Source organism: Podarcis gaigeae, assembly GCF_964106915.1.
Source record: "Podarcis gaigeae genome assembly, chromosome: 3".
Lineage (NCBI taxonomy): Eukaryota > Metazoa > Chordata > Lepidosauria > Squamata > Lacertidae > Podarcis > Podarcis gaigeae.
Window position 1 is genome coordinate 119,996,418 of NC_139680.1, and position 27,333 is coordinate 120,023,750.

Here is a 27,333-nt window from a genome sequence, read left to right on the forward strand (position 1 = left end):
AAACAAGACGCAGACATGGGCCTTTCACACTGCACTTTCCTGAAAGCGCTGATGAAGTTCCCCGATCAAAAATATGCACAAAAATAGTGGGAAATGCACACACAGGAACCTGAGCCAGACCATTGGTTCATTCACAGCAGTGTTGACTACACTGGCTGGCAGCCACTCTCTAGGAATTCGGACAGAGGAATATCTGGCGATGCTGGGAATTGAACCTGGAGTCTCCTGAATGCAAAGGACCCTGAGCTGTGACCTTTCTGGCTCAAAGGGAGGAGGAGAAAAAGCCTTGGCCTACCTGTGGTCTTGATGACGGCCTCCTGGAACATCCTTTCTTCGTGCTCCTTGATGATCTTGGTGCCCCCGGCAATGGCGCAATCGTAGCTGCCTGTCAGGGCGTAATCGATGCTCAGGCGTAGTTGCCTCAGGAGGGTGTTGAAGACCTCCAGCACGGTTGGCCCTGGAAGAAGTGCACAGAGCATTGGAGTCTCCCCTGCGATTTCCGCAGAGCAGGGGGTCAGGCTAGAGGATCTTCAGGGGTCCCTTGTAGGAGTGCAAATATCCAGAGTGTGGGGGTCAGGTGGGGTTGCTATGAGGAATTATGAAATATGAAGCAAGCCATTGTGTCAGCAATGAAAGCATGGCGTTGACTGGGCTTAATTCATTGACAATAATTTCTGATCAAATCCCACAAGCCTCTCCGCCTCTGCCATTTTCTTTCTCTACACCTGACTTATATGCAGAATTCATCATGTGAAAGGCTGGGCTGGATGAATCCCAAGCCGGAATTAAGATTGCCGGAAGGAATATCAACAAGCTCAGATATGCAGATCACACAACCTTGATGGCAGAAATTGAGGAGGAATTAAAGAACCTTTTAATGAGGGCGAAAGAGGAGTGCGCAAAATATGGTCTGAAGCTCAACATCAAAAAAAGAAGATCATGGCCACAGGGCCCATCACCTCCTGGCAAATAGAAGGGGAAGAAATTGAAGCAGTGAGAGATTTTACTTTCTTGGGCTCCATGATCACTGCAGATGGTGACAGCAGTCACGAAATTAAAGGAAGCCTGCTTCTTGGGAGAAAAGCAATGACTAACCTAGACAGCATCTTAAAAAGCAGAGACATCACCTTGCCAACAAAGGTCCGTATAGTTCAAGCTCTGGTTTTCCCAGTAGTGATGTATGGAAGTGAGAGCTAGACCATCAAGAAGGCTGATCGCTGAAGAAGTGATGCTTTTGAATTCTGGTGCTGGAGGAGACTCCTGAGAGTCCCATGGACTGCAAGAAGATCAAACCTCTCCATTCTGAAGGAAATCGGCCTTGAGTGCTCACTGGAAGGACAGATCCTGAAGCTGAGGCTTCAAGACTTTGGCCACCTCATGAGAAGAGAAGACTCCCTGGGAAAAATAACTCTAAATGCCTCTCCAGGCTAAACTCCCCACCAGTATTTCCCATTGATTTGTCTGGGATTGATCTCTTACTCATCAGTGCCTTGCCAGTGATAATATCATAAGAATAGTGGCTTTAAACTGCAGCAGTGAGTTCCACAGTTTAAACACGCAAAAAAAAAAGCTTTCTTTGGCCTGTCCCGATTCTTCTGACCCTGCTATACTTTGGATCAGGTGGGTGGCTAGAGATTTATCTGCCGGGAGTGGGCAACGCTCGGACAGCACCGTCTCGGGGGTCGCACCCTGGCTCCTTACCGACCGATCCGGAGGCTGCGATGACAGCGGCCTCCGACAGGACCTCCACGATCCCGGCCCGGACTGTGGCCGCGCTCCTGCTGTTGGCATCCAAGTGGCTTAGAAGCTGCTGGATCACGAGGTGAGAGTGTTGGGGCTGGAAGAGCGAAGAGGCAGAGGCGATGAGGGGAGAAAAGAACATAAGATCCTGACGATGTGGAAATGTTGGTGTCAGATTTCAATCTTGTCCTAATGGTTTCTTTTTTTTTTTAAAATGCTTTTTCTTGAATTTTCTTTAACATAAACAAAACAAAATAAATACAGTAAAATTCTACCATCGTATGTCCACTTATTTTCTCGATGCTCTATTGAGCACAGACTTCCCTTCCTCCCTTCAACAGGCTTTCATATTAATCTTTCATTTTTTGCAGATTCTTAATAACACATTATTCACATCATAAGATTAATTTTAATCCTACTACAGTCTTTAAACTTCTACAGTTGTTACTTATATACTCCACAAATTTACTCCATTCTCTTCTGAACTTGGTTTCCTCTTGGTTACGGATCCTGGGGGTCAGTTTTGCTAATTCCACATATTCAACCATTTTTGCCTGCCACTCCTCTAATGTTGGCAATTCCTGAGTTTTCCATTTTGGGGCTACTAAGATTCTGGCAGCAGTCGTGGCATACATGAATAATCTCTGGTCTGCATTTCTTATTTCATCTCTTATCAATCTCAGCAAAAAGGCTTCCGGGTTTTTTGGGAAAGTGTATTTGAACAATTTTTTCAGTTCATTGTAGATCATATTCCATTTTTTTTTCATTTTCTCACATGTCCAGCACATGTGATAAAAATCTACATCTTTCACTTTACATTTCCAGCATGCTTTACTGCTCATTCTATACATTTTTGCTAGTTTGACAGGTGTTAAATACCATTGTCCTAATGGTTTCAATATTAATTGCATTTGACCTTCTAGGCAGAATGCATTGATGAATGATTCCGGCATGCTTGCATTTTGTAATCCTTATGCTTTCCTTATGTGAACAAATAATCTTATCTGGCACCAATGGCCAGCCGGGATGTTTGCCTTTGTCTGTTTTGAGTTAAGGCTAGAGTTCAAATCCAGCATCTAAGATATGGGAGTAAGATATGGGAATGAATGTCAACAGTCCCTGTGGAAGGCCTGGTTGCCAATGTAATTGGGGTAAGAGTGCAATAGTTGAGACCAAATGGTTTGGTAAATGAGGGCAAGTTGATATTAGTGTGGCAGAGCCTAGGACTTGCCGATCAGAAGGTCGGCGGTTCGAATCCCCGCGATGGGGTGAGCTCCCATTATTTGGTCCCAGCTTCTGCCAACCTATCAGTTCAAAAGCACGTCAAAGTGCAAGTAGATAAATAGGTACCGCTCCAGCGGGAAGGTAAACAGCGTTTCTGTGCGCTGCTCTGGTTTGCCAGAAGCGGCTTAGTCATGCTGGCCACATGACCCGGAAGCTGTACGCCAGCTCCCTCGGCCAATAAAGCGAGATGAGCGCTGCAACCCCAGAGTCGGTCACGACTGGACCTAATGGTCAGGGGTCCCTTTACCTTTACCTATGCATGTTTACAGGGGGCAGGCAGGTGTGGGGGACTCCCTGGTCCTGAATGGGACAACTGTGCCCCTGAAAGGCAACAGAGCATTTCTAGCTAAAAAGCTGGTCCAACGACGGATGGCATCAATGAGAGAGTGTGCTGCGTGTCCTGTCCTTTTGTGTTACCTGGACAGGTAAGGTCCCATCCACATTCAGTCACATGCAAAGGAAGGATCTTCCCACCAGGAGGAAACAGGAAGTTTTCAACTGGCTGGGCCAAACATTCCCCTGCATGTCCACTCTAGGAAAACAAGGAATGTTGTACTTGACTGCTTCTTATGTATCACATCCCACAACTGCCTTCTGCAGTTCCACAGCTGAACCGTGCACTGAAGAAGCAGCCGTTTCTTTTGTCTGTTGCAAATCTCCGGCTGCATCGCACGCTTGTGAGTTCTAGCGTTGCGAAAGAGGGAGGCAAATTTTCTCTACCCTCTTTCTGCAGGCCAGGCATCCTTTTATAAACGTCTGCCAGGAAGCAGATGGATTCGCAGGACCCCGCAGGGTTGAAACGATGTATGTTTGTGTGTGCAGTGGAGCTCTGCCCCTTGCCAAAGCAAAACCCGAACCCGTTTTCCTTTCAGCGCAGGAACGAGAAGCCCTCTCCCCGCGGCGACTCTCACCTGGATTGAGTACATGATGATCTTAAAGCAGCGGATAGCGAACGTCTTCGGCTCCCACAGTGTGTGGTTGTCCAGGTGGCTTTTGGGAAAGAAGGGAAAGGACACCGTTTAGCAGAGGCACCCAACAAACATCTGGATTTCCTGCTCTCTTGCACACCTGCCAGAGCATCTGGAGGACAGTCCCTGGTCCCAGAGTGTCAGGTGAGAGGCCATGGCAGGTGGTTGCAGGAAGGCAGGTAATGCACACAGCCAGCTCTTGGAGCAGAAAACAAATCGGCTTCTCCCTGGGAATCTAGAAATCACCACCTGAACCAGAGAAACAAATCTATTGCTTGTTCAAAGTTCAACCAACGATTCGGTTTCTTTGTTTGAGAATTTTTTAAAAAACCTGCTAGCTCCCTTTCTCTGTATCCAAGATTAGACTTTTCTCATGTGAAAATTGATTTAAGGATTCCAGCCAATAATAGCTGGTCAGAGAGGGAGGGAGAGACAAAGGACTCAGCTACATTAGTCAGAAAACAGTGTTTTGAATGTGTTATGAACATGCAACACCAGATGGCGCTAGAGAGCAAAGGAATTTTCTTTGCGGTTTTCCATAGGGTTCTTTTTCTTTTGTTATAACGATTTAATTTCTGGCTAATTTATAGCATGCTTTCCCTGTGTGCAGATCCAGTGAAAGTGAAAGAGGGGCATGCAAATATCCAAGCAGCGACAGAGAGCATTTGCAGCCCTCCAGGTGCTTTTGAGGCTCCCAGTGGTCAGGAATGATAGGAACTGTAGTCCACCAACATTCAGGAGGCAACAGGCTCCCCCACTCCTTATAATATAACTCTGCTAGCTCAGACCAAAGGACCATCTGGTCCTCCACGTTGCTTTGCACAGTGGCTGGTCATAGATGTCTGGGGAGTCCGTGAGCAGGACATGAAGGTTTCTGCTTTCCTTTGCTGTCTGCCTGCGGCATCCCATGTCAACTGCCTCTGCACATGGAGGCTCTATTTAGCTGTTCCTAGAAAGAACACAAGGGGAGGCCTGTAGCTGGATTTGTGGGAAACCAGCAAACCAACCTAGGCAGCATCTTAAAAAGCAGAGACATCACCTTGCCAACAAAGGTCTGTATAGTTCAAGCTCTGGTTTTCCCAGTAGTGTTGTATGGAAGTGAGAGCTGGACCATAAAGAAGGCTGATCGCCGAACAACAACAAGCAATCGAGATCTGAGCATGACTTTCCCCTCCTGTGGCTACCAAAAAAACTGGCACTGATGCAGCTGAGAGTATTAGTTTTTTTGTACTTTATGAGTAGAGCCATAAAGTGTTGAATCTGGATGGAGCCTGTGCTTTCGGCCCCTGAAGTTGCGCCTGCTTCTGCCAAATGCAAAGCCTGTGGGAATGTTCAGGCAGGCAGGAGAGGATATATTGTTTATTAATATCCTTCCTAACTGGCGCTAGCAAGTTCTATAACTTAGCAGAGTTTTACATTCCCCTTTTAAACACACAGCGGATAACTGGTTGCAGGCTTGTTTAAGCCCTTTAATATTATCTGAAGGCAGCCCTGTTTAGGGAAGCTTTTAATGTTTAGTAGGTTATTGTATTTTAATATTCTGTTGGAAGCCACCCAGAGTCGCTGGAGAAACCCAGCCAGATGGGCGGGGTATAAATAATAAATTATTGTTGTTGTTGTTGTTTAATCGTTTAGTCATGTCCGACTCTTCGTGATCCCATGGACCAGAGCACGCCAGGCCCTCCTGTCTTCCACTGCCTCCCGAAGTTTGGTCAAACTCATGCTGGTAGCTTCGAGAACACTGTCCAACCACCTCATCCTTTGTCGTCCCCTTCTCTTTGTTGTTTTTTTTTATTATTATTAGATTCCTGGTAAGTCCCCTTATATCCCTCTTAAAAGAATAAACACACCACAATCTTGTTTAAAGTATATAAAATAAGTTTACTCACACATTCAGTTCACAGATGGATCCCTGAAGGCAGACTTAGTTACAAAGAATATACATGTGGATTACCCCATATGGGGGGTTAATCCCAGTGACTGCAGACTGGCAGTCACTCCAGTTCACATGGCGAAAGGAAGATGGAAAAAAGAGGGAGAAGGGCTGCGTGCCTTGTGCTTTTGTTACCTGCACAGGTAAGGTCACGCCCACCTCTAGTCACATGCAAGAGGAAGGATGCTCCAGCCCAGGAGGAAACAGGAAGTTCCTACTGGCTGGGCCAAACATCCCCTGGCATGTCCACTCTAGGAAAACAAGGAAAGTTGTACTTGACTGCTATCTATGTATCACATCCCACAAACATCCTACATCCTGCTCTTCTGGTTAGGCAAACCAACCCCCCACCCCGATGGGACCACTGAGGCAAGCTCAATGGGGAGCAATGCAGGATCGTCAAGGACTTACATGAGGACAGGTTTGATGGCGTTTTTGATGTTTCCGTAAGCCGCCCGGCCCAGCAGCTCCCTCAGGCATCTCTCGGCCAACTCAGCCGGGTTCTCTTTCTCCTTCTCGGTTGTTTGCAAGGGAGACGGAGAACGACTAGAGGAGAACAGAGCAAAGACAGATTCAATTCAGACCCAGGTCTGGACACCTGCACAGTGCAGAAATGCAAGGCCCCAGCTCTTTCTGAGTTTTGTTTCCTCCAAATGGCTGGAGCATTTATTTCATAAAATTTATACACCCCTGTTGGGATGCTGCCGAGGAGACAGGGGCTCCAGCCACCGCTGGCAGTCGGGAGAACTCTGGTTCCTGGAACAGCATCAATCAATGACTCGAGCCTCCGATTCATTCAGAAGCTGAGCACGCTCTTATCAGCAGAGTGAATAAATCTTCACAACATAAGTGGCAGACAGAGACATGCGTAAGCATTATTTACAGGCGTTTATTCAGCATAGTTCAGGAACAAAGGAAAAAACATGTCTGCTTCCCTTCGTGTCCAGCAAAACAGCAATATAGCAAAAGCAATATGCAACGGAAGATCCCAGCAGACTGTGCTGGAATGTAAACAGGCATGTGACACACAACAGTCATGCCTGTTCCTTTTAAGGTGGAAAGGAACTATATCCTTACATCCTTCCCCTTTCCATGTAACCTAGAGTACCTGTGGTTCAACCCAGTTGCAACCTCTGTACATAAACCTTAAGTTGTTCTCTGTTAACAACCTTAGGCAACAGATCTGCAGGAATTTCATTTCCTGGCATGTAGGACACCTGAATAACCCCCTTCTGAATACAGAAAGCCCCAAAGAGAATAAAACAATAAAATTATCAGTACAAACGCTCTATTCAACCAAACTGAAAACAAATTAAACCAGGCATCCATATTCTGCACGTCTGGGTAGACTTGCCTAAACAAAAAAAATGCTTTTAGCAGGCACTGAAAAGTTTACTGAGAAGGCGCCTTCCTGATATCAAGAGGCAGGGAGTTCCAGAGGATAAATGCTGTCACAATAAAAGATTGATTTCCTACATAATGTCCATCGGTATCAGGTAGCACCTATAGCAGTGCCAGCTCCACAGATCGAAGAGGTCAAGTGGGTGTAGTTGTCATAAGCTGATCTCGCAAGTAAACTGGCATGTTCCCACCCAGACCCTGCTGAAGTAAACCTAGAGCCACATAGCACCTGGAAAGACATATGTGGGAATGTAGAGCAGGAAGAAACCAGCCAGCTGCAGACATTTCCCTGCACAAGCCATATGTCATGGTTCCTCAGAGGAAAGAGACAGGATCAAACCCAGCATACAGAGACACAACGGATACCCTCCTCTGGGTCATTCTGCGACCCAGCTGCACCGGAATGAGGGAGAAAATGCAATCCCACCCCAACCACAATTGCGGAAGGATAACTTCCCACCTCGCCCCCAGCGGAAGCTGATAGGAAAGAAGCAAGACAGAGCAGTAACTCACACAGAGATGCAGAGGACCACCTCCAGGATGGATGGAGAATTTGGGGCTCACGGGGACACAGGAAGCTGCCTTGGAGATAGACAGTCCACTGGCTCGCAGAGCCCACTGTTTTCTACTTTGGCAGCAGCTGCCCAAGGTTTTGGGCAGCAGCCTTACCTGGGCATACCTGGTGATGCTGAGGATCATACCTGGGCTTTTCATGTGCAAAGCACAAGCCACGCCCCCTCTCCCATAGCTGTCAACTTACAGATTTGAAAATAAGGGACCAGCAGCCTCGAAAATAAGGGATCAGCAGCCACAATAAGGGATTTTCCGGGCACAGGTATGTTCAACTTCTGAGCCCCTCCGAGCCAAAGGCAGAAAGCCCAGCCAGCAGCCAAACGAAGCCTCAAGCAGTGGTTCCCGCAGCGCAGCAACCCGGCAAAGGGGATGCAGCAAGGAAAACCACTGTCACCTCTCCGCTGGGAAGCGCTGAGCAAAGGCGAGTCCCCAGGCAAAGCGGCCGATTTGATCAGCACAAGGCATGCAAGCTCCACCCCCAGGCGTTCTTAGACTCCTTATTGGGTGAGCAACGCAGCCAAGCAACACAGTTGGAGCCTCCCTCCTCCCTGGCCAGCAGGGAGGGAGGGAGAGGAGCTGCTTCCTTTGAAACCCGGGAAATTTAAGGGACATCATCAGTAAGGGACAGCAGCGGGACACGGCACTGGGATAAGGGAGCTTCCCACCAAATAAGGGACGGTTGACAGCTATGCTCTTCTCCTTAAAGGGGCCTTCAATTATTTGATAGATGCCTCCGTGAGAGTGCCCAGACTTGCCCTCGAGTGCTATTGGGGGCATTCCTGATCTAGCTGTTCTTCTGACAGCATTCCCACTCCAGGATTCCCCTGGGTGGAAAGTTACTCACCTTTCAGTCTCCTCCGCATGCTGAAGGTTGAAGAGCAGGGAAGGGACAATCTTATCCATGTGCTGTGGGTCCCAAATGTTGGCCTGAAGTTCGTCGTTCACCGTCTTCCGCACCACACCTTGGAGACCTTTTATCCCAGACATCCGGATTCTGAAAGAGAGAGAGAGAGACTTTTTTTGCTGCCTACCTGGAATTCTGGCCTCCAGCTCAGCCTCTCCCAAACTGGCTCCCAGGACGTTTCCGAGCACAATTCAAAGTGTTGGTGCTGACCTTTCAAACCCTAAACGGCCTCAAAGGCCCAGTATACCTGAAGGAGCGTCTCCACCCCCATCGTTCAGCCCGGATACTGAGGTCCAGCGCCGAGGGCCTTCTGGCGGTTCCCTCACTGCAAGAAGTAAGGTAACAGGGAACTAGAGAGAGGGCCTTCTTGGTGGTGGCGCCCGCCCTGTGGAACACCCTCTCAGCAGATGTCAAGGCAATAAACAACTATTTTACTTTTAAAAGACAACTGAAGGCAGCCCTGTTTGGGGAAGTTTTAAATGTCTGACACTGTATTGTTTTTAATATTCGGTTGGAAGCCGCCCAGAGTGGCTGGGGAAACCCAGCCAGATGGGCATGGTATAAATTATTATTATTATTATTATTATTATTATTACTACTACTACTACTACTACTACTATTTGGGGCTACAGCTTCTCATCTGCCCCCAGCTCTCAGCTACATAACTATTTCTAACCTGAGAGTCTTAGAGAATGGAATCACAGAATCACAGAAATGGAAGGAACTTCAGCTAAAACATCCATGGCAGGTGGCCATCCAAGCTCTGCTTAAAAACTGAGGTTGTAAAAAAATCTGTTTTCCTTTTTTTACATAAGAGATTAATAACTTCTCTGTTATTAGATCTCCAGGGAATATGGGGAAGGCTCTTTTGCAGCATCTCACTGATCTTAAATCTGCCGAAGTAAAAGCTGGACCTAGAAGCATCTGTTGGTTAGAGTGTGGTGATGATAATGCCACAGTTTGCAGGTTCAATCATCGCAGAGGACAGCTGCATTTTCCTGCATTGCAGGGGGTTGGACTAGATGATCCTCAGTGTCCCTTCTAACTGTAAAATTCTCGACAGAGGTTTTTTATGTTCTAATTTGTGGGCTTCGCAAGAGTCATCAGGCTGTTCTTTGGTTGGTATGATAATTTGCTTGAGTTGCCCATCCCTATAGAAGGAAGAAGCTGTTAGAATTCCTGCTCCATGATTGCAGTCATGCGATTGTTGTCTTTCACATGACAGTATATATTTTGACTCCAGGGAGTGGGAAGTGACGGAGACAGGATGTTTGTGTTACTGTGTTCCGTGAAGTGGGACTGTTGTCCTTTGTTCTTTTTCTCTTTGCTGTCTGATGCTAGAGAGAGAGGGAGCCATGTTGCAGTGCTCCGTGTGGGTTTATATGTAAATAAAGTAGATTAGCCAAAATGCTGACTTGTGAAGACTCTGCGGATCCCTAAGTGTGCTGGTGTCGGTTGGCATCTGTCGCTGTGATGTTCAGGATGAAGAAAGCTAATGAAGCTCCCGAACGATTGACCAGGAGGGAGGGAACATGCCAGTCGGGCATGTGTCTCTGCCGGGGTCCTACTCGAATGTAGGCTGAACTCCTGACAGAAGCTACCGCCAAAGAAGAAGAAGATTGGCAAAACAAACTATAGAACTATGCATGACATAGTACAAAATTTGAAACCCAAGAAAGAAAAGGACATTGTTGTTTTAAAAAGGGGAAATGTTTAAGGCATATATTGCAAGCTCTGTGTATAGGTTTCTACATTAGTTGAACTTCTAAAGGTCACTTGTAACAACATGAATAAGATGTTAAAATGGGACTGTTAAGAATATAAGATTCTATAGATGTGCATGAATAAGTATAAAATAATGGAACCAGGAGGGGGAGGGGTGGGAAGTCAATTAAGATGTATGAATTCTGGAAACAGATTGGTATAGAAATATTGGGAATTGTGGGTAGGAAGGTGGAAATATCTAAATTAATGGTTCTTATTCGCCTGAGTAGCACGGAGTTAAAACAAAAGAGGATTGTTAATGGGTTAAATTGATGGTAATTGTATCCAGACAGGTTATAGTGAGTAATTGGAAAAATGCAGAAGAGCTACGGGTGAACCAATGGAGGAAAAAATATTACAATCTTAGAATATCTAACTGTGAAGATACATTAAATGAAAGGGTTTAAGGTCAGTGAGAAGGAGGAGGATTGGTTTGAGAAAACCAATTGAATTATTTGGGCAGGTTTGAACAATTTGGGGCAATTAAAATGTTAAAAGTTAAATAAACCTTGTGGAGGGAGGTTTGTAAAGGTATATAGAATGGTACATATGGTTGATTTGAATATGTTATTATTGATTATGTATCAGCTCCCTGTGGGTTTTCACTGTTTGTTTTCACTGGTTGTGTTTTGGTTGTTGGTAAAAACAAATCAATTAATTAATTAAGAAAAAATAAGATGTATGAATTAAATTTGTGATTATGAACTTTTTTGTTTTCTTTTTCATGTTACTATAAAAGTAAGAAATTGTATTGGGTTTTTTAAAAAAAGATAATTTGCTTAAATCATCAGCACTTCCACAGCCCTGGGACTGCGAAACCAGTCTAACAGCTGCAACAGTAATATTCCTCTTGAAAATATCAGTAATATTAATATCAGTAATGTTAGAAGTGGGATAGCCATTTGTCAGGGATGCTTTAGCAGAGATTCCTGCATTGCAGGGGGTTGGACTAGATGACCCTTGGGTCTCTTCCAACTCTTAAGATTCTCTGGTTCTATAATAAAAATAGTCATAGTAATAGTAATTTATTATTTTTACCCCGCCCATCTGGCTGGGTTTCCCAGCCACTCTGGGCAGCTTCCAACAAAGATTAAAAATACATCCCTAAACAGGGCTGCCTTCAGATGCCTTCTAAAAGTTTGGTAGTTGTTGTTCTCTTTGACATCTGGTGGGAGGGCGTTCCACAGGGCGGGTGCCACCACCGAGAAGGCCCTCTGCCTGGTTCCCTGTAACTTGGCTTCTCACAGTGAGGGAACCACCAGAAGGTCCTCTGTGCTGGACTTCAATGTCCGGGCAGAACGATGGGGATGGAGACGCTCCTTCAGATATACTGAACCGAGGCTGTTCAGGGCTTTAAAGGTCAGTACCAACACTGTGAATTGTGCTCGGAAACGTACTGGGAGCCAATGCAGGTCTCTCAGGACCGGTGTTATGTGGTCTCGGCGGCTGCTCCCAGTCACCAGTCTAGCTGCCGCATTCTGGATTAGTTGTAGTTTCCGGGTCACCTTCAAAGGTAGCCCCACGTAGAGCGCATTGCAGCAGTCCAAGCGAGAGATAACTAGAGCATGCACCACTCTGGCGAGACAGTCTGCGGGCAGGGAGGGTCTCAGCCTGCGTACCAGATGGAGCAAGGCTATTTTCTGCTGGTGCAGAGGGGAGGACCCAAACCTATGGATTTAAATTACGAAAACGAAAATTCCGACTCAACATCAAGAAGAACTTTCTGGTGGTAAGAGCTTTTCGACAGTGGAATGGGCTCCATCGGAAGGGGGAAGACCCTTTGTCGTTGGAGGTTTTTAAGCTGAGCTTGCACGGCCATCTGCAAGGGATTCTTCAGCTGTGTTGCAAGGGGGTGGACTAGATGAGCCCTGGGTTCCCTTCCAGCGCTACAATTCTATGCAGCAAAGACCCACAGGAGGAGGTGTGGCCTCTGTCATCTTGAGGAAGCCAGCTTGAGTCCTTCCTTCCCTCTGGTTCTATTTTTTGCTGGAAGATCTGTGCCAAACCAGTTTTGGGTGTGAGTGTCCCTTTTGGACTCCTTGAAGGTGAACCTACCCCTAGCAGGCGATTGCAACCTCATTTAGCATGAGTGTTTAAAGAGCACCTTCCTTTCCCTTTCGGCGGGGGCGACTCCTTCCTCCCCAAAGGATTAATTACGAGGAGCAGAGCCAGATGAATGTTGCTTTCCACGAACCGAGCTTCTCTCCGCTCCTGGTGCTTTCGGAAAAAAACCCAGCAGGGGCTTCCTTTCCCCACCCACCCCTCTATTCCGCCACCCAAGGAGCGCTTCCGTCTTGAATCCGATTCAGGCAGTGCTCCCCGCAACCCTGCACACAATCTCTGCCTGCAATTAGCCTGCCAAAGATGCCTTTTCAATGCCTTGTCCCTCCTCGACAAAAGCTGGGTGCCGCATTTCAGAGGGATAATGAATAGTCGAGGTCAGGGCGCGGGAGTCGGATCAGAACAAGGTGCCTCCAGGGAGGCCTCTAAGAGCAATTGGTGACTAACTGCCTCAAAACTAGCATGTCTTTTGTTTCCTGCTATGGTTCCTCTTGGATTTGTGGGTCTGCACAGCGCCATGGCCTGTTTGCGCCCAATTAAATCCCCTTGGCAGTAGGTGTTGGTTCAGCTTAATGCAGCGGCGGTAGAGCCCCTTGGGGGCAGTGGGATTTCCAGGGGGCGCTAAGAAGTAAGGTTGCCTGTGTATATTACGCACTCTACAAGCTTGTTTTCTCCTGAACTGGAGGGGAGAACTCAAGCCAATGACTTCAAGTTACAAGGAAGGAGTCAGTTAAAAGTTCTTTAGATAGCCACCCTGGCTTCTTTAGGCACCTTCCATGTTTCCGTCTCATTGGTATTGCCTGAAGTTGTGCTTTTACTATCTCCCTCTTAACAAACTCCCAGCCATCATGAACTCCCTTTCCTTTTAGTATTACTGTCCATGGGATCTCACCCAGCACTTCCCTAAGTTTTATGAAGTCGGTTTTCTTAAAGTCAAGAAATTGAGTCCTAGTATGCTTGGCTGCTCCTTTCCACTGTATAGTAAACTTCAGAAGAGCATGATCACTCGCGCCTAATGATCCTTTGGACTAGATGACTCTAACTCTACAAATTTCTGATTCGAGGACCTTGGAGACCAGGGTTCAAATTCAGACTAGGCCATTGAGGCTCACTAGGTAAGACCCTGACAGCCAGTTCCAGGGATAAAATGGGGAGTTGGTGAATCATGTGACCACCTTGAGCTCCTTGGAGGAAAAGGTGAGATAAAAATGGAGTGAATGGATGGATGAATCCAGCTGGTACTCACTTTGTCCGGGTGTCCATGTCGTCATGGCTGGAATGACACATTTCGCTGAAGCGAGAGACGAAGAAGTCGTAGCTCCTGTGATACGACGGGGTGTCCTCCTCAATGTTTGCAAATTTCACAAACTGCAGGCAGGGAAACAGGGAGCAGGGTGGCAGAGAAAGAGGTGGGAGACATGAATTTTAAAAATGCAACGCTCTTGCCCAATTCTCACTCTGTAGGGAAATACGGAAGCTCTTCCTCTCCACACGGAGGGATGTTGTCTGTGTGAGCTGGAGCATCACGTGGGCTCAATCCCCATATGAGATGAACCCACACTCTCATCTGTAACTACAAGCTAAAGCCTGCCTTCAGGATCATAGCGTGAACTGAATGCAAGTAATCTTACTACTTTTAAAAGAAGACTCTTGTGTTGTTATTGTTTTAAAGAGGGAATTAAAGGGGAATTTAGCTTTGGTATTTTAACTTTTGTATGTTTTAAAGTTTAGTTGTGAAATTCATATCATTCATGTATTCATGTATTGTTTTTAACACTCGATTGGGAGCCTCCCAGAGTGGCTGGGGAAACTCAGCCAGATGGGCGGGGTACAAATAAATTATTATTATTGTTATTGTTATATCAACGTTCTCAGCCTCTGGACAGGCTCATCTAAGCAAGAATGCTTTTAGCAGGAGCACATTGAAGGCACCTGCTTGAGATCAATAGGCTTGAGTCTTACTCTCCAGAGAAGGAGAAAACAAGCTTGTTCCATCTTCCATGAGACAGCCCTTGAGATATTTGAAGATGACTCTCATATCTCCTCTCTGTCTCCACTTTTTCAGGCTAAACGTATCCAACTCCTTCAACCGTTCCTCATCAGGCTTGGTTTCCAGACCCCTGATCATCTTGGCCGCCCTCCTCTGCCCATGTCCCAGCTTGTCAACATCCTCCTTAAATTGTGGTGTCCAGAACTGGACACAGTATTCCACCTTCCATGTGACAGCCTGCATTACAGGGGGTCAGACTTCATGAACCTTGGGGGTCCCACCCAACTCTACAGGTCTAAGCGGTTTATAAATTTTAAGAAATGAATAAAGTTTGGGCCCAGGGACTCTCTGCTTCACTGCTCAGCTGCTTAGCCACCCTGCCAAGCCATGTCTCTGAGGAGGAGGGACTAATAATAATAATAATAATGATAATAATAATAATTTTTATTTATACCCCACCCTCCCCAGCCAAGACCGGGCTCAGGGTGGCTAACACCAAGTAAAAACCATTGATTAAAATAGAACTTAAAAACAAGATTAAGTACAACATTAAAATGCAGCCTCGTTTCAGTAGAAACGCAAATCAAAAACTTTTTGGGAATGAAAACGTCAAATCTTCACCAAGGGCCAGCTATCCAGACTGGCCCCACGTGGGCCAGAAAAAAGCCAGGGAAGTCCCCAAATAGGAGTTCCATCACAGAAGGAAAAAGGAAAGAGGCGAAGGCCCTGCAGAAAGAAATCAGATCCCGCAGTGCCCTGGTCTCATGAGACAGAGCGTTCCACCAGGCCGGAGCCAGTGTTGAAAAGGCCCTGGCCAAGTCTGCTACCTGCACCTCTTCCTCAGATGCAACACTTTGCAAATCTCACAGCGCTTACTGAGTTTGTGCCAAGAATCTGCAGGTCCGGCTTCTCTGACTCCAGCAGCTTGGCCACCATTTTCAGGAAGCTCTCCACGAAAAGATTGATGCTCTGGCAGTGACAGGCCATCAGGAGCTGGTCCAGGGCTTCCATCGCGATGCAGACGTACCTAGAGTGGCAAGCAGAGAAAGAGAAATGGAAAACCACCCTTAGAATGACTCCATCCCTTACTGGGTTAGAAGGAGAGCAAGGGAAGCCAACGCTCAAAGTCACCAAAAGATACAAAGGAACACAGGAAGCTGATTGCTATCCAGTCACAAGGTCACAGAATTGTAGCGTCACCTAGTCCAGGGACGTCCAACTTCCAAGAGACTGCGATCTACTCACACGATTAAAATCTGGCAGTGATCTACCCCTTTTTAGGGGGGTTCAGGTCAGAGTTGTTGAGCTTTTTCTAAGGAGAAAATATCCGTTAATTTAGCAGCTTAAGTCAAATAAATAAAAAAATGGCGCTCACCAAGAGATTCCTAATGAGACAGTCAGCCTCACTGTGAAAACTCTGACTTCCGCTCTGGCGATCTAGAGGGCAGGGCAAGGGGGCAGAGCCGGATGGAGGAGCCAGCAATCTACTGTGATCTGCTAAATCCTCCTGGGGATTGACCAATTGATCCCTATTGACCTTTTGGACATCCCTGATCTAGTCCAACCCCCTGCAGTGCAGGCTGTTACACAGAAGATGTTGAAGCGATGATTCTTCAACATCAACTTCGTTGGACTGGTCGTGTTGTGCGGATGCCTGATGATCGCCTTCCAAAGCAACTACTTTATTCCGAACTTTAAAATGGAAAGCGTAATGCCAGTGGTCAACAAACACTGGCCTGCGGCTGCTCTAGTTGGAGAACAGCCTTTCCCAAAGGTGTCATGGGCTTTGAAGACACTCGAACTCAGGACAAAAGGGAGAAACGTGCTAGGAGGAACGCACGCTTGGCAAACCCTCACTGTGATCAACTCCCGCCTGGAAACCAATGTCCCCACTGTGGAAGGACGTGTGGATCCAGAATTGGCCTCCGCAGTCACTTACGGACTCATTGTTAAGACCGTGTTCATGAAGGACAATCTTACTGGGCTACGAGTGATCGTGGAAGAAGAAGAAGATGATGAAGATGAAGATGAAGAACACCGGCTGTCACATGGAAGATGGAGCAAGTTTGCTTTCTGCTGCTTCAAGGGGAGACCAGAACCAATGTTCAAATAACAACTGTGTCCAGTTCTGGGCACTACAGTTCAAGAAGGACACTGACAAACTAGAACGTGTCCAGAGGAGGGCAACCAAAATGGTCAAAGGCCTGGAAACGATGCCTTATGAGGAACGGCTAAGGGAGCTGGGCATGTTTAGCCTGGAGAAGAGGAGGTTAAGGGGTGATATGATAGCCATGTTCAAATATATAAAAGGATGCCACATAGAGGAGGGAGAAAGGTTGTTTTCTGCTGCTCCAGAGAAGCGGACACGGAGCAATGGTTCCAAACTACAAGAAAGAAGATTCCACCTAAACATTAGGAAGAACTTCCTGGCAGTAAGAGCTGTTCGACAGTGGAATTTGCTGCCCAGGAGTGTGGTGGAATCTCCTTCTTTGGAGGTCTTTAAGCAGAGGCTTGACAACCATAGGTCAGGAGTGCTCTGATGGTGTTTCCTGCTTGGCAGGGGGTGGGACTCGATGGCCCTTGGGGTCTCTTCCAACTCTAGGATTCTATCATTCTAGGAAGGAGATTCCAACTAAACCTTTGTTTGACAGGGGAATGGACTCCCTCAGAAGGTGGTGGGCTCTCCTTCGTGGGAGGCTGGGTGGTCACCTGCCAGGGATTCTTGAGCTATGATTCCTGCATTGCAGGGGGTTGGACTAAATGACCCTCAGGGTCCCTTCCAACGCTGCAATTCTATGATTCTATTACTCTGTTGTTAGAATTCTAAGGTCTCAAATATAAATTAAATGTTCATAAATGTACAAGGCAAACCCATATATAAACCATGTGTCTGAAATAGTATAGGAGAGCAATCCTGAAGGCATTTCAACTCTCCCAGTGACCTCAAATATTCCTCGGCAGGAAGGGAGGCAAATGGGGAAAGCCTTCCCATTGTCTTTTTGCTTGCAAGGGCATATTTGTGTATGAATAGGGTGAGCCTGTGACCTGGACTCAGGAACTAAAGTATTTACCATCACGAAAGAATGCCCAGGCTGCCCAGGTAATACGACCAGTGACCATTATCAGGTATCCTGGCAGGCAGGATTTCTGCTGTAGACCGCCTCCTTCTGTGATGTATGTATGATGTTTTGGGGGGTGGTCTTGGGCCACAGGGTGGGCAGTTTTAAAAGTCTAAATAAGGGCTTGCACACCATTGTTCTGTGTTCCTCCCCCCTCCTGCGTGTGGTGAGAGAGGACCCCGTTGCAACAGTTTAATAAAGATCAGGCTTACTAGCTGCTTTGCTTCTCAGTATTCTCTGGTTGGCCTCTGTTATTTTCTTCTACCGATAGGGAACCCACTTAAGGACTCTATATGGGCTCTTGAGTACCCCATAAGGGAAAAGGAGCAGTGTTTTTTCCCCTTATAACAACTCCCTGCATTCTTCTCCCGGTCCTAATCCAGCAGCAGAACCCTTCTCAATCCCTTTTCCTTTCTCCAGCACACATTTCTGGGCTCAGAGTTGGCCGACGTGTCTTCTGAGCTCACCTGTTCCAGAATCTGAGCCCAGGATTTCACTTGGGACCTGCCTGGGAGGTAAACATCAAAAGCAAAGTGTGGAGAAATAGAGAGAATGAGGACATCCTGCTCCGTTAAAACACACACACCAAATAAAAAATAAATCCACTCAACAAGGCCACGGCAGACACAAGTTTTGCTCCCCAGGCACCGCAACTGACGTCAAGCAAAGACTTGAAGACGTGGGTGTCTCCCCAGGGTTCAGCCAGCCCAAAAGGCAAAAATAAATCACCTGTCAGGGGAAGACAAACAGGCCTGGGTTGTTTGCAAACGCAATGTTTTTGCAGTGGAAAAAGCCCACTTATTCAATCATTTCAGAACTCGAGTCTCTCTCTCTCAATCACAGGCCCCATCAAGCCTGGACTACCCAGTTAGGGTTGTCATATTTCAGAAAGTGAAAATCCAGACACATGTTGTTGTGGGTGGTTTTGGTTTTTTTTTTGCAAAATCTCCAAAAAACAACAACAGTTTTTGAACTATTTTTATGGCGATTCTCCAAAAATCAATACTTCTGACAGAGGTTGCCATACATCCGGGTTTTGCCGGACATTTTCAGTGATTTTCGGAAATTCCACCCAGACACAATTTCCTACGGACGGATCCCAGATATGTCTGGGAAATCCCAGGCGTGTGACAGCCTTACAATAATGAGGCTTCAGTTTCAAGACCTGTCCTGGGTCATATTTTGTTGCACAGATGTAGAATCCCCTCCTATAACCCTCCCCAGGTTTTGATATCTTCCGAGGTGGCCCTTCTCTCAGTCCTGCCCCCTGCCCAGGCACGTTTGCTGGGGATGTGGGAGAGGGCCTTCTCGGTGGCGGCTCCCAGGCAACTTTGGAACTCCCTGCCTAGAGAAACGATTATCTGTATTTTTTAAATAAATCATGTGTGTATGAGTATGTGTTTAATTGTTTTTAATTATTGTTTTTCTTTCTATGTTTTCAGCTGTTCTTATTTCATCTGCAAGCCACCTTGAGTCCCTACCAGGGGGAAAATGTTATTTTTATTTTAGTTTATTTGTTAGATTTACATACCTCTCTTCATCCTTAAGATCGTTTCTGGCGAACCAGAGCAGTGCACGGAAACGCAGTTTACCTTCCTGCTGGAGTGGTACCTATTTATCTACTTGCACTTTGACGTGCTTTCGAACTGCTAGGTTGGCAGGAGCTGGGACCGAGCAATGGGATCTCACCCCGTCATGGGGATTTGAACCGCTGACCTTCTGATTGGCAAGTCCTAGGCTCTGGGGTTTAACCCACAGCACCACCCGCGTCCCAACAAGATACGGGATAAAAACAAGTAAATAATTAAAAGCTAGGCTATAAATAATAATAATCAGGGCTTTTTTCCCCATCTGGAACTCACTAGAAATCAGTACTGGCACCTCTCAGGTGGGCGCCATTGCCAGAATAAGAGAACAAGGAAGGTGTTAATGGTGTTTCTTTTATAGAAAAATAGCAATACAGTCTTACTTTGGATCCCAAATGCCCTGGAACTCAATGTTTTGGCTCCCAAACCCGGAAATGACTGTTCCGGTTCATGAATGTTCTTTTGGAACCCGAACGTCTGACTGGGCTTCTGATTGGCTGCAGGAAGTTCCTGCAGCCAATCAGAAGCCGCACTTTGGTTTTGGAAGTCGAATGGGCTTCCGGAACGGATTCTGTTCGACTTCCAAGGTACGACTGTAATAATTTTCATAAAATAATAATAACTCAGTAGTAGGGCACATGTCTTGAATTCAGAAGGCTCCAGTTAGAGCTTCTGGTATTGACAGTTTACAGGATCAGGTAAATAAAGCGAAAGATCCTCCTCTGCCCAAAAATGCCGGAGAGTCACTGCCAGATGGAGCAGACTATATTGAGCTAGACAGCCAAGCGTTTTGATCTCAGATAAAGGAGTTTCACGAGTTCTGCTGAAATCCACCATTTCAATGGTGTGCGGAGATCAAAGCCGAGAGTCCCATTCTCTGGAGGGAATTAACCGGTGCCTCCAAGTCAACCCAACATCTGAAATCGGAGGAGGCGGCATGTGCCCTCCAGCACCCGCCACAGCCTTTGCTGCCGACATCAAACTCTCCTCCAACAAAGGCTCCATTGCGAGCAAAACCTCATTAGCCGTCCCTTGAACGCAGAACCTCAGACAATCCCTTTGAAGGGATTGTCATTTCTGATGAAAGCGGACGTCTTTGCAGCTTTGAAACATCTCCCAATTTCCATGCTCCTGAGTGACGCTTCCGCGCCCCTCTTTCTCTCCAACTACTCCCCCCACCCCCATCCCACTTTTTTCTCCAGCAGATGAAAGCAAAACACAACAGGCAAACAGGAGTAGGAAGTGCAAAGAGACAGTTGTGCGTCCTGGTTGTGTCGCCAAGACGGGAAGAATAAACAAAAAACCCACCCCAGAAGTATTTGAAGGCCCTGTTCCATCTGGAGTTGACCCGGCACCTCGGAATCAGAGCGGCAATTTATTATTGGCAACATCAACGCCCCCAGAAGACGCACAACAGAATCTCTCCGGCAAACACCACCTACTAAGTAGAGCAGCCGCTCCAGCGAAGCGAAAAGTCAGGTGTGAGCAGAAAGAGGATGGATATAGAAATGACTCAGGCAGCTCAGCAAAAATAGAATTTGAAAAATCAAGCGGAATGGTGGAATCTTCTTTTTCTTTAGAAAAGAGGCAGCAGAGGCCGAATTCTTTAGCGCCAAAGAGATATTATGCACAGAGGGGAGAAAGGGGACAGGGAAACGCTTTTGTCCTTTTCTCGTAACGCTAGGAATTGCGGAGAAACAGATGGGGGAAAGCTTTACGGCGTCTATCAAAACGCTAAATTTGTGGACCTCATTTGAAAATTGGGGGGGGGGGAGGAAAAAGACAGGAAGCTATCTATGGCTCTGCTCTGTTTCCGCTTTTAACATGCTGTGCGTGAGGCTCCTCTTTTCTCTAAGCTAAAAGTCCTGAAAGCTCCATCCTTTCTTTGCTTGTTTTGGCGGCTCTGTTATGTGGGATGTGATAGATAGGTAGCAGTCAAGTACAACATTCCTTGTTTTCCTAGAGAAGACATGCGGGGGAAACTTCCTGTTTCCTCCTGGGCTGGAGCATCCTTCCTCTTGCATGTGACTAGAGGTGGGTGTGACCTTACCTGTTCAGGTAACAAAAGAGCAGGGCACACAGCACATTTTCTTCTTTTCGACTCTTCTCCATCTTCGGTGTGCGAACTGCAGTGACTGCTAGTCTGCAGTCACTGCTATTATCAGATCCAAATGTATATATTTCATAACTGAGTCTGCCTTCAGGGATCCAACTGTGAACTGATGATGTGAGCAAACTTCTTTTATATACTTTACACAAGATTGTGGCGTGTTTCTTCTTTTAAAAGGGATATAAAGGGGACTTTATAGGGACGTGGGGGGCACTGTGGGTTAAACCAGAGAGCCTAGGGCTTGCTGGTCAGAAGGTTGGCGGTTTGAATCCCCGCACCGGGGTGAGCTCCCGTTGCTCGGTCCCTGCTCCTGCCAACCTAGCAGTTCGAAAGCAGGTCAAAGTGCAAGTAGATAAATAGGTACCGCTCCAGCGGGAAGGTAAACGGCGTTTCCGTGCGCTGCTCTGGTTCGCCAGAAGCGGCTTCGTCATGCTGGCCACATGACCCGGAAGCTGTACGCCAGCTCCCTCGGCCAGTAAAGTGAGATGAGCACCACAACTCCAGAGTCGGCCACGACTGGACCTAATGGTCAGGGGTCCCTTTACCTAAAGGGGACTTTCCTGGAACCTAATACTGAGAGGCCCTACAGGAGCCCGCAACCAGCTACCTGCTGGGCATTTAAAAAGGGGAAGGTAAAACTCTGCTAAGTTTTACTTACGCAAGTTAGGAAGGATATTCATAAACAATATATCCTCTCCTGCCTCCCTGAACATTCTCACATGTTACGAACCTTTCCCAAGTCTGCAGTGTCCTTTTTGAGGAGAGGCACCCAGAACTAGCCTTCCAACCTCTGCTTAGGAACCACCAAGGAAGGAAAATCCACCATCTTCCCAGGTAGTCTGCATGGCTCCGAAACAGATTGGGTTTCCAACGTCTGACGTTGAAACAATGGCTTGGCTCCTAAGAAGCCACTTTCACCAGATCAAAGTCAGAAGCAACAAGAAAGCGTTCATTATATGTGCAAAAAAATCTGGTAAGGAAGGAGAATGAGGCAGGAGTTTTTTCCATATAGAAAGTTACATTTGTTTCTCAACAGTTATATACCAATTCATCAAAACTAGTGACTTCACCCAAACATCAATGTTTATATCCCAAATTGCATATAACTGTGTTTTAAAGCTTCGTCTTATCCAATTCCATCCTCTCTCATGTGTTTCTTGATATATTGTCCAACTTTCTTACACTTCAAGCCCTGCTGTCCATGGAGGTGCAGGTCAATTCTGTGTCCAGGGCAGCTGTCTACCAGCTCTATCTGGTATGCAGGATGAGACCCTCCCTGCCCACAGACTGTCTCACCAGAGTGGTGCATGCTTTAGTTATCTCCCGCTTGGACTACTGCAATGCGCTCTATGTGGGTCTACCTTTGAAGGGACCTGGAAACTGCAACTAATCCAGAATGTGGCAACTAGACTGGTGACTGGGAGTGGCCACCGAGACCACATAACACCAGTCTTGAAAGACCTACATTGGCTCCCAGTATGTTTCCAAGCACATTTCAAAGTGTTGGTGCTGACCTTTAAAGCCCTAAACGACCTTGGTCCACTATACATGAAGGAGCGTCTCAATCCCAATCTTTCAGCCCGGACACTGAGGTCCAGCGCCGAGGGCCTTCTGGCTGTTCCCTCTTTGCGAAAAGCAAAGCCACAGGGAACCAGGCAGAGGGCCTTCTCGGAAGTGGCGCCCGCCCTGTGGAACGCCCTCCCACCAGATGTCAAAGAGATACAGTAAACAACTACCTGACATTTAGAAGACATCTGAATTCAGCCCTGTTCAGGGAAGTTTTTAATGTGTGACATTTTAATGTATTTTTAATCTTTGTTGGAAGCTGCCCAGAGTGGCTGGGGAAACCCAGCCAGATGGAGAGGTAAAAATAAATTATTATTATTATTATTATTATTATTATTATTATTATTATTATTATTCTGCACCTGGGCAACAACTTTTCATATAGGCTAGAAAGGGTTCCCAGTTTTAAAAGCTTTTCTCATCCCACTGTAGGGCTGTAGAATCATGGAACTGTGGGGTTGGAAGGGCCCTCCCCAGGTCATCCAGCCCAACCCGCTGCCACACAGGTCTCCCTTACCCGTATCGGTGCCTGCTCACATCTCGGATCAGCTTTTCTGACAGGTAAGCACCGATGCGGTCGAGCTTCTCAGGGGCAGAAAGGGCATAGAAAGTCAGCTTCTCATTTTCCTTACATTTCCAACATTTGTTGTCTGGCACATGGCATATTTTGGCTAGTTTAACTGGGGTCATGTACCACCTATATCATTTTCATTACATTTTCCTTCAGAGCATTACATGCCGTGAAGTTCATCCCCGTGGTCCACAACCTTTCCCAATCCTCAAACATAATATTATGCCCAATATCCTGTGCCCACTTTATCATGGCCGACTTAACCATTTCATCTTGTGTATTCCATTTCAACAGCAAGTTATACATTCTTGAGAGTACTTTAGTCTTAGGTTCTAACAATTCTGTTTCCAACTTCGATTTCTCCACCTGGAATCCTAACTTTTTATCCTTTTTAAAAATTTCTTGAATCTGAGCGTAATGTAACCAGTCTCGCACTTTGTCTTTCATTTTTTCCAAACTCTGCAATTTCCAATTGTTGCCCTCTTTCTCTATTATTTCCCAATATTTCGGCCATTTGGCCTCCATATTGGGTCTTTTTCGGGCCTTAGCCTCCAGAGGTGATAGCCATCTTGGAGTCTTATTTTCCAATAGGTCTTTGTATTTTGTCCAGACATTAAACACTGCTTTCCTGACAATATGGTTCTTGAAGGCCTTATTGATCTTAACTTTGTCATACCATAAGTATGCATGCCAGCCAAATGCATTGTTAAAACCTTCTAAATCTAACACGTCAGTGTCCTCTAGAAGTAGCCAGTCTTTTAGCCAGCAGAAAGCTGCGGCTTCGTAGTACAACCTTAAGTCTGGCAGGGCAAAGCCCCCTCTTTCTTTCGCATCAGTTAATATCTTAAACTTAATTCTGGGCTTTTTGCCCTGCCAGACAAATTTAGAAATATCTCTCTGCCACTTCCTGAAGCACTCCGTCTTATCCACAATTTGCAATGTTTGAAACAAAAACAACATCTTAGGCAATACATTCATCTTAATAGCAGCAATTCGGCCTAACAAAGAAAGCTTCAATTTTGACCAACTGTCCAAGTCTCTCTTAATTTCAGACCAACATTTTTCATAATTATCCTTAAATAGACTCAGATTTTTTGCTGTTATGTTTACCCCTAGGTACTTTACTTTTTTAACCACAGTTAGTTCTGTTTCTCTCTGAAACCGTTCTGACTCTGCATCTGTCAAGTTTTTTCCCAACACCTTAGTTTTCTGTTTGTTTAGTTTAAAGCCCGCTACCCGACCAAAGTCCTGAATCAATTGTAACACTCTTTTTGTACTAGATTCTGGCTCTTGCAATGTCAAAACAAGGTCATCTGCAAAAGCTTTAAGTTTATATTGTTTCGCTCCGATCTGAATCCCTTGCACCAACCGGTCCCCTCTAATCAAGTTCAAGAGCACCTCCAGGACAGAAATAAACAGCAAGGGGGAAATCGGGCAGCCTTGTCGTGTCCCTTTTTCAATCTTAAACTCTTCTGTAACCACATTGTTGACTATCAGTTTTGCCTTTTGTTCTGAATAAATCGCGTCAATCCCATTTTCAAAACCCCGCCCCACTCCCATTTCTTTTAAATTCCCCTTCATAAATTTCCAAGAAATATTATCGAAGGCCTTCTCCGCGTCTATAAAAATTAGAACTGCTTTCGTGTTAATATTTGTTTGCAAAAGTTCCAAAATGTCAATAATGTTCCTTGTATTAGCAAATAAATGTCTTCCTGGGAGAAAGCCTGCCTGGTCTTTATGAATTATCTCATTTAAAACTCTTTTAAGTCTTCCTGCCAAAACGTCAGCAAATATTTTGTAATCCACATTTAAAAGGGAAATGGGACGGTAGTTCTTAAGTTGTGTCTTTTCAGTTTCTGACTTTGGTATCAATGTGATAAAAGCTTCCTTCCACGATTCAGGCGCCTTCTTTCCCTCCATAATTTCATTACTGACCTCCATCAGTGGTTGAATCAAATAGTCACTTAATGTCTTATAGTACTTGGAGGTCAAGCCATCTGGCCCTGGAGACTTGCCCAACTTCATATTCTGAATGGCCTGTTCTATCTCTAGTCGTGTTATTTTACTATTCAGGAGTGATCTATTTTCTTGTGATAGTTTTTTAAGTCCATTTTTCTCCAAAAATTTTGCAATCTCTTCCTCCTTTTGTGGCCCTTGAGTGTATAATTTCTTAAAATATTTCTGGAAACATTTTCTAATTTCCGCCGGGTTCTGAATATTCCTTCCTTCTATTTCCAAATTTGTTACTATGTTCAGCTTTTGTCTCTTCTTCAACTGCCAAGCCAGCAGTTTCCCACATTTATTAGCCGATTCAAATGTTTTTTGTTTCATTGATTTAATCTTCCATTCTATTTCCTGATTTATCAGTTTGGAATATTGTGCCTGATGAAGTTTAATTTCTCTCAAAATCGGCTGTGACTTCGGATTTACTCTTAGTTTCTTCTCTAACTCTTTAATTTTCCCCAAAATCTTGTCCTTTTTCTCATTTTGTAGTCTTTTCTTTATGGCGTTCTGTTGTATCAAGAACCCTCTCATCACAGCTTTGCTTGCGTCCCAGATTGTTCTTTTTTCCACAGCAGTGTTCAAATTTATCTCAAAATAGTCCTTTATTGTTTTTTTGGCCTTCTTGATAATCTCCTGATCTCTAAACAAGTTGTCATTCATCTTCCATCTAAAGGAGCCGGTTGGTAATAATGTCATGTCCATTTTCAACGCGTTATGATCGGAGCAGGTCTTTGGGCAGATTTCCACTTTCTTCACCTTAGGAGCCAGACCTCTAGAAATCCATATTTGGTCAATTCTTGTCCAAGTCAGTTGGGCTTCAGAGAAAAGTGTTCCTTCTTTCCCTAAGGGGTTCTTTGTCCTCCATATATCAATCCAGTCCATGTTGTCTGTCATTTCAAAAAAGGTCTTTGGTAGTCTGCCTTCTTTAGTAACCTTTTGGCTTTGTGACCTATCCATGTTTGTAGAAACGATCCCATTCATATCTCCCATCATAATGATGTTATCATAGTCCAGATAATCCAGCATAATCTCATGCAACTTCTTGTAGAATTCTGATTTCCCTTCATTTGGAGCGTAGATTCCTAATATCAAAATTTTCTCTCCTTGGTGCTGTATTTCAATTGCCAAAATTCTTCCATGTTCATCTTTAAATAGAAATTTTGGTGAGAGGCTCTCCTTTGCATATATCACCACTCCTCTCTTCTTAACTAAGTCCGAAGATATAAATTCTTGGCCTAACCTTTTATTTACCAATATTTTTCTGTGGAGCCTAGTCACATGTGTTTCTTGTAAACAAGTAATGTCTAGTTGCTCCTTTTTTAATATGTGAAAGATTTTCTTCCTTTTTTCCGGACTGTTGCAGCCATTTATATTCCAACTTAAAAGTTGCAGAGACATCCTGGATAGATCTGTTTAGTTTCCTTGGGATGGTATTTTGTTCTGTGAGTCTTCAGGGTTCTGAGGTACAGGCACCTGTGGTGGTTCAGGCCCTGAGGGTAGTTCAAGTCCTTTATGAAGGTCCTCTCCGTAGGCAGTCAAAAACTTGTCCCTATCTTCCAAAGTTCTAATTTTAATCTTCTTCCCTCTAAAGGTAAAAGATAGTCCTTGGGGAAAATCCCACCTAAAGATGATTGAGTTGCTTCTCAGCAGTTTTACTAAGTCCAAATATTCAGATCTAAGATCCAACAGCTGTTTAGGAATGTCCTTAAAAATCTCAATTCTTTTGTCCGAAATGTTCAAGGAGCTTCCGTAGTGCAGG

General features: G+C 45.6%; 1 protein-coding gene across 8 annotated transcripts in view; it reads right to left on the minus strand.

The window, feature by feature from the left end:
• Nucleotides 1-27,333, minus strand: part of EFR3B (EFR3 homolog B) — a 124,159-nt gene that overhangs the window by 21,838 nt on the left and 74,988 nt on the right. For 6 of the 8 annotated variants that reach the window (XM_083733253.1, XM_083733251.1, XM_083733254.1 and 3 more), the window contains exons 4-10: nucleotides 15,495-15,645; nucleotides 13,875-13,996; nucleotides 8,744-8,893; nucleotides 6,337-6,471; nucleotides 3,936-4,014; nucleotides 1,702-1,837; nucleotides 296-457 (exon numbers count right to left, since the gene is read on the minus strand). In XM_083733253.1, coding sequence (XP_083589379.1) covers nucleotides 296-457; nucleotides 1,702-1,837; nucleotides 3,936-4,014; nucleotides 6,337-6,471; nucleotides 8,744-8,893; nucleotides 13,875-13,996; nucleotides 15,495-15,645 — 935 coding nt within the window. Of the gene's footprint in view, nucleotides 1-295; nucleotides 458-1,701; nucleotides 1,838-3,935; nucleotides 4,015-6,336; nucleotides 6,472-8,743; nucleotides 8,894-13,874; nucleotides 13,997-15,494; nucleotides 15,646-23,516; nucleotides 23,627-27,333 lie in introns of those variants that run through there. The other 2 variants (XM_083733256.1, XM_083733255.1) reach the window with 2 other exon arrangements.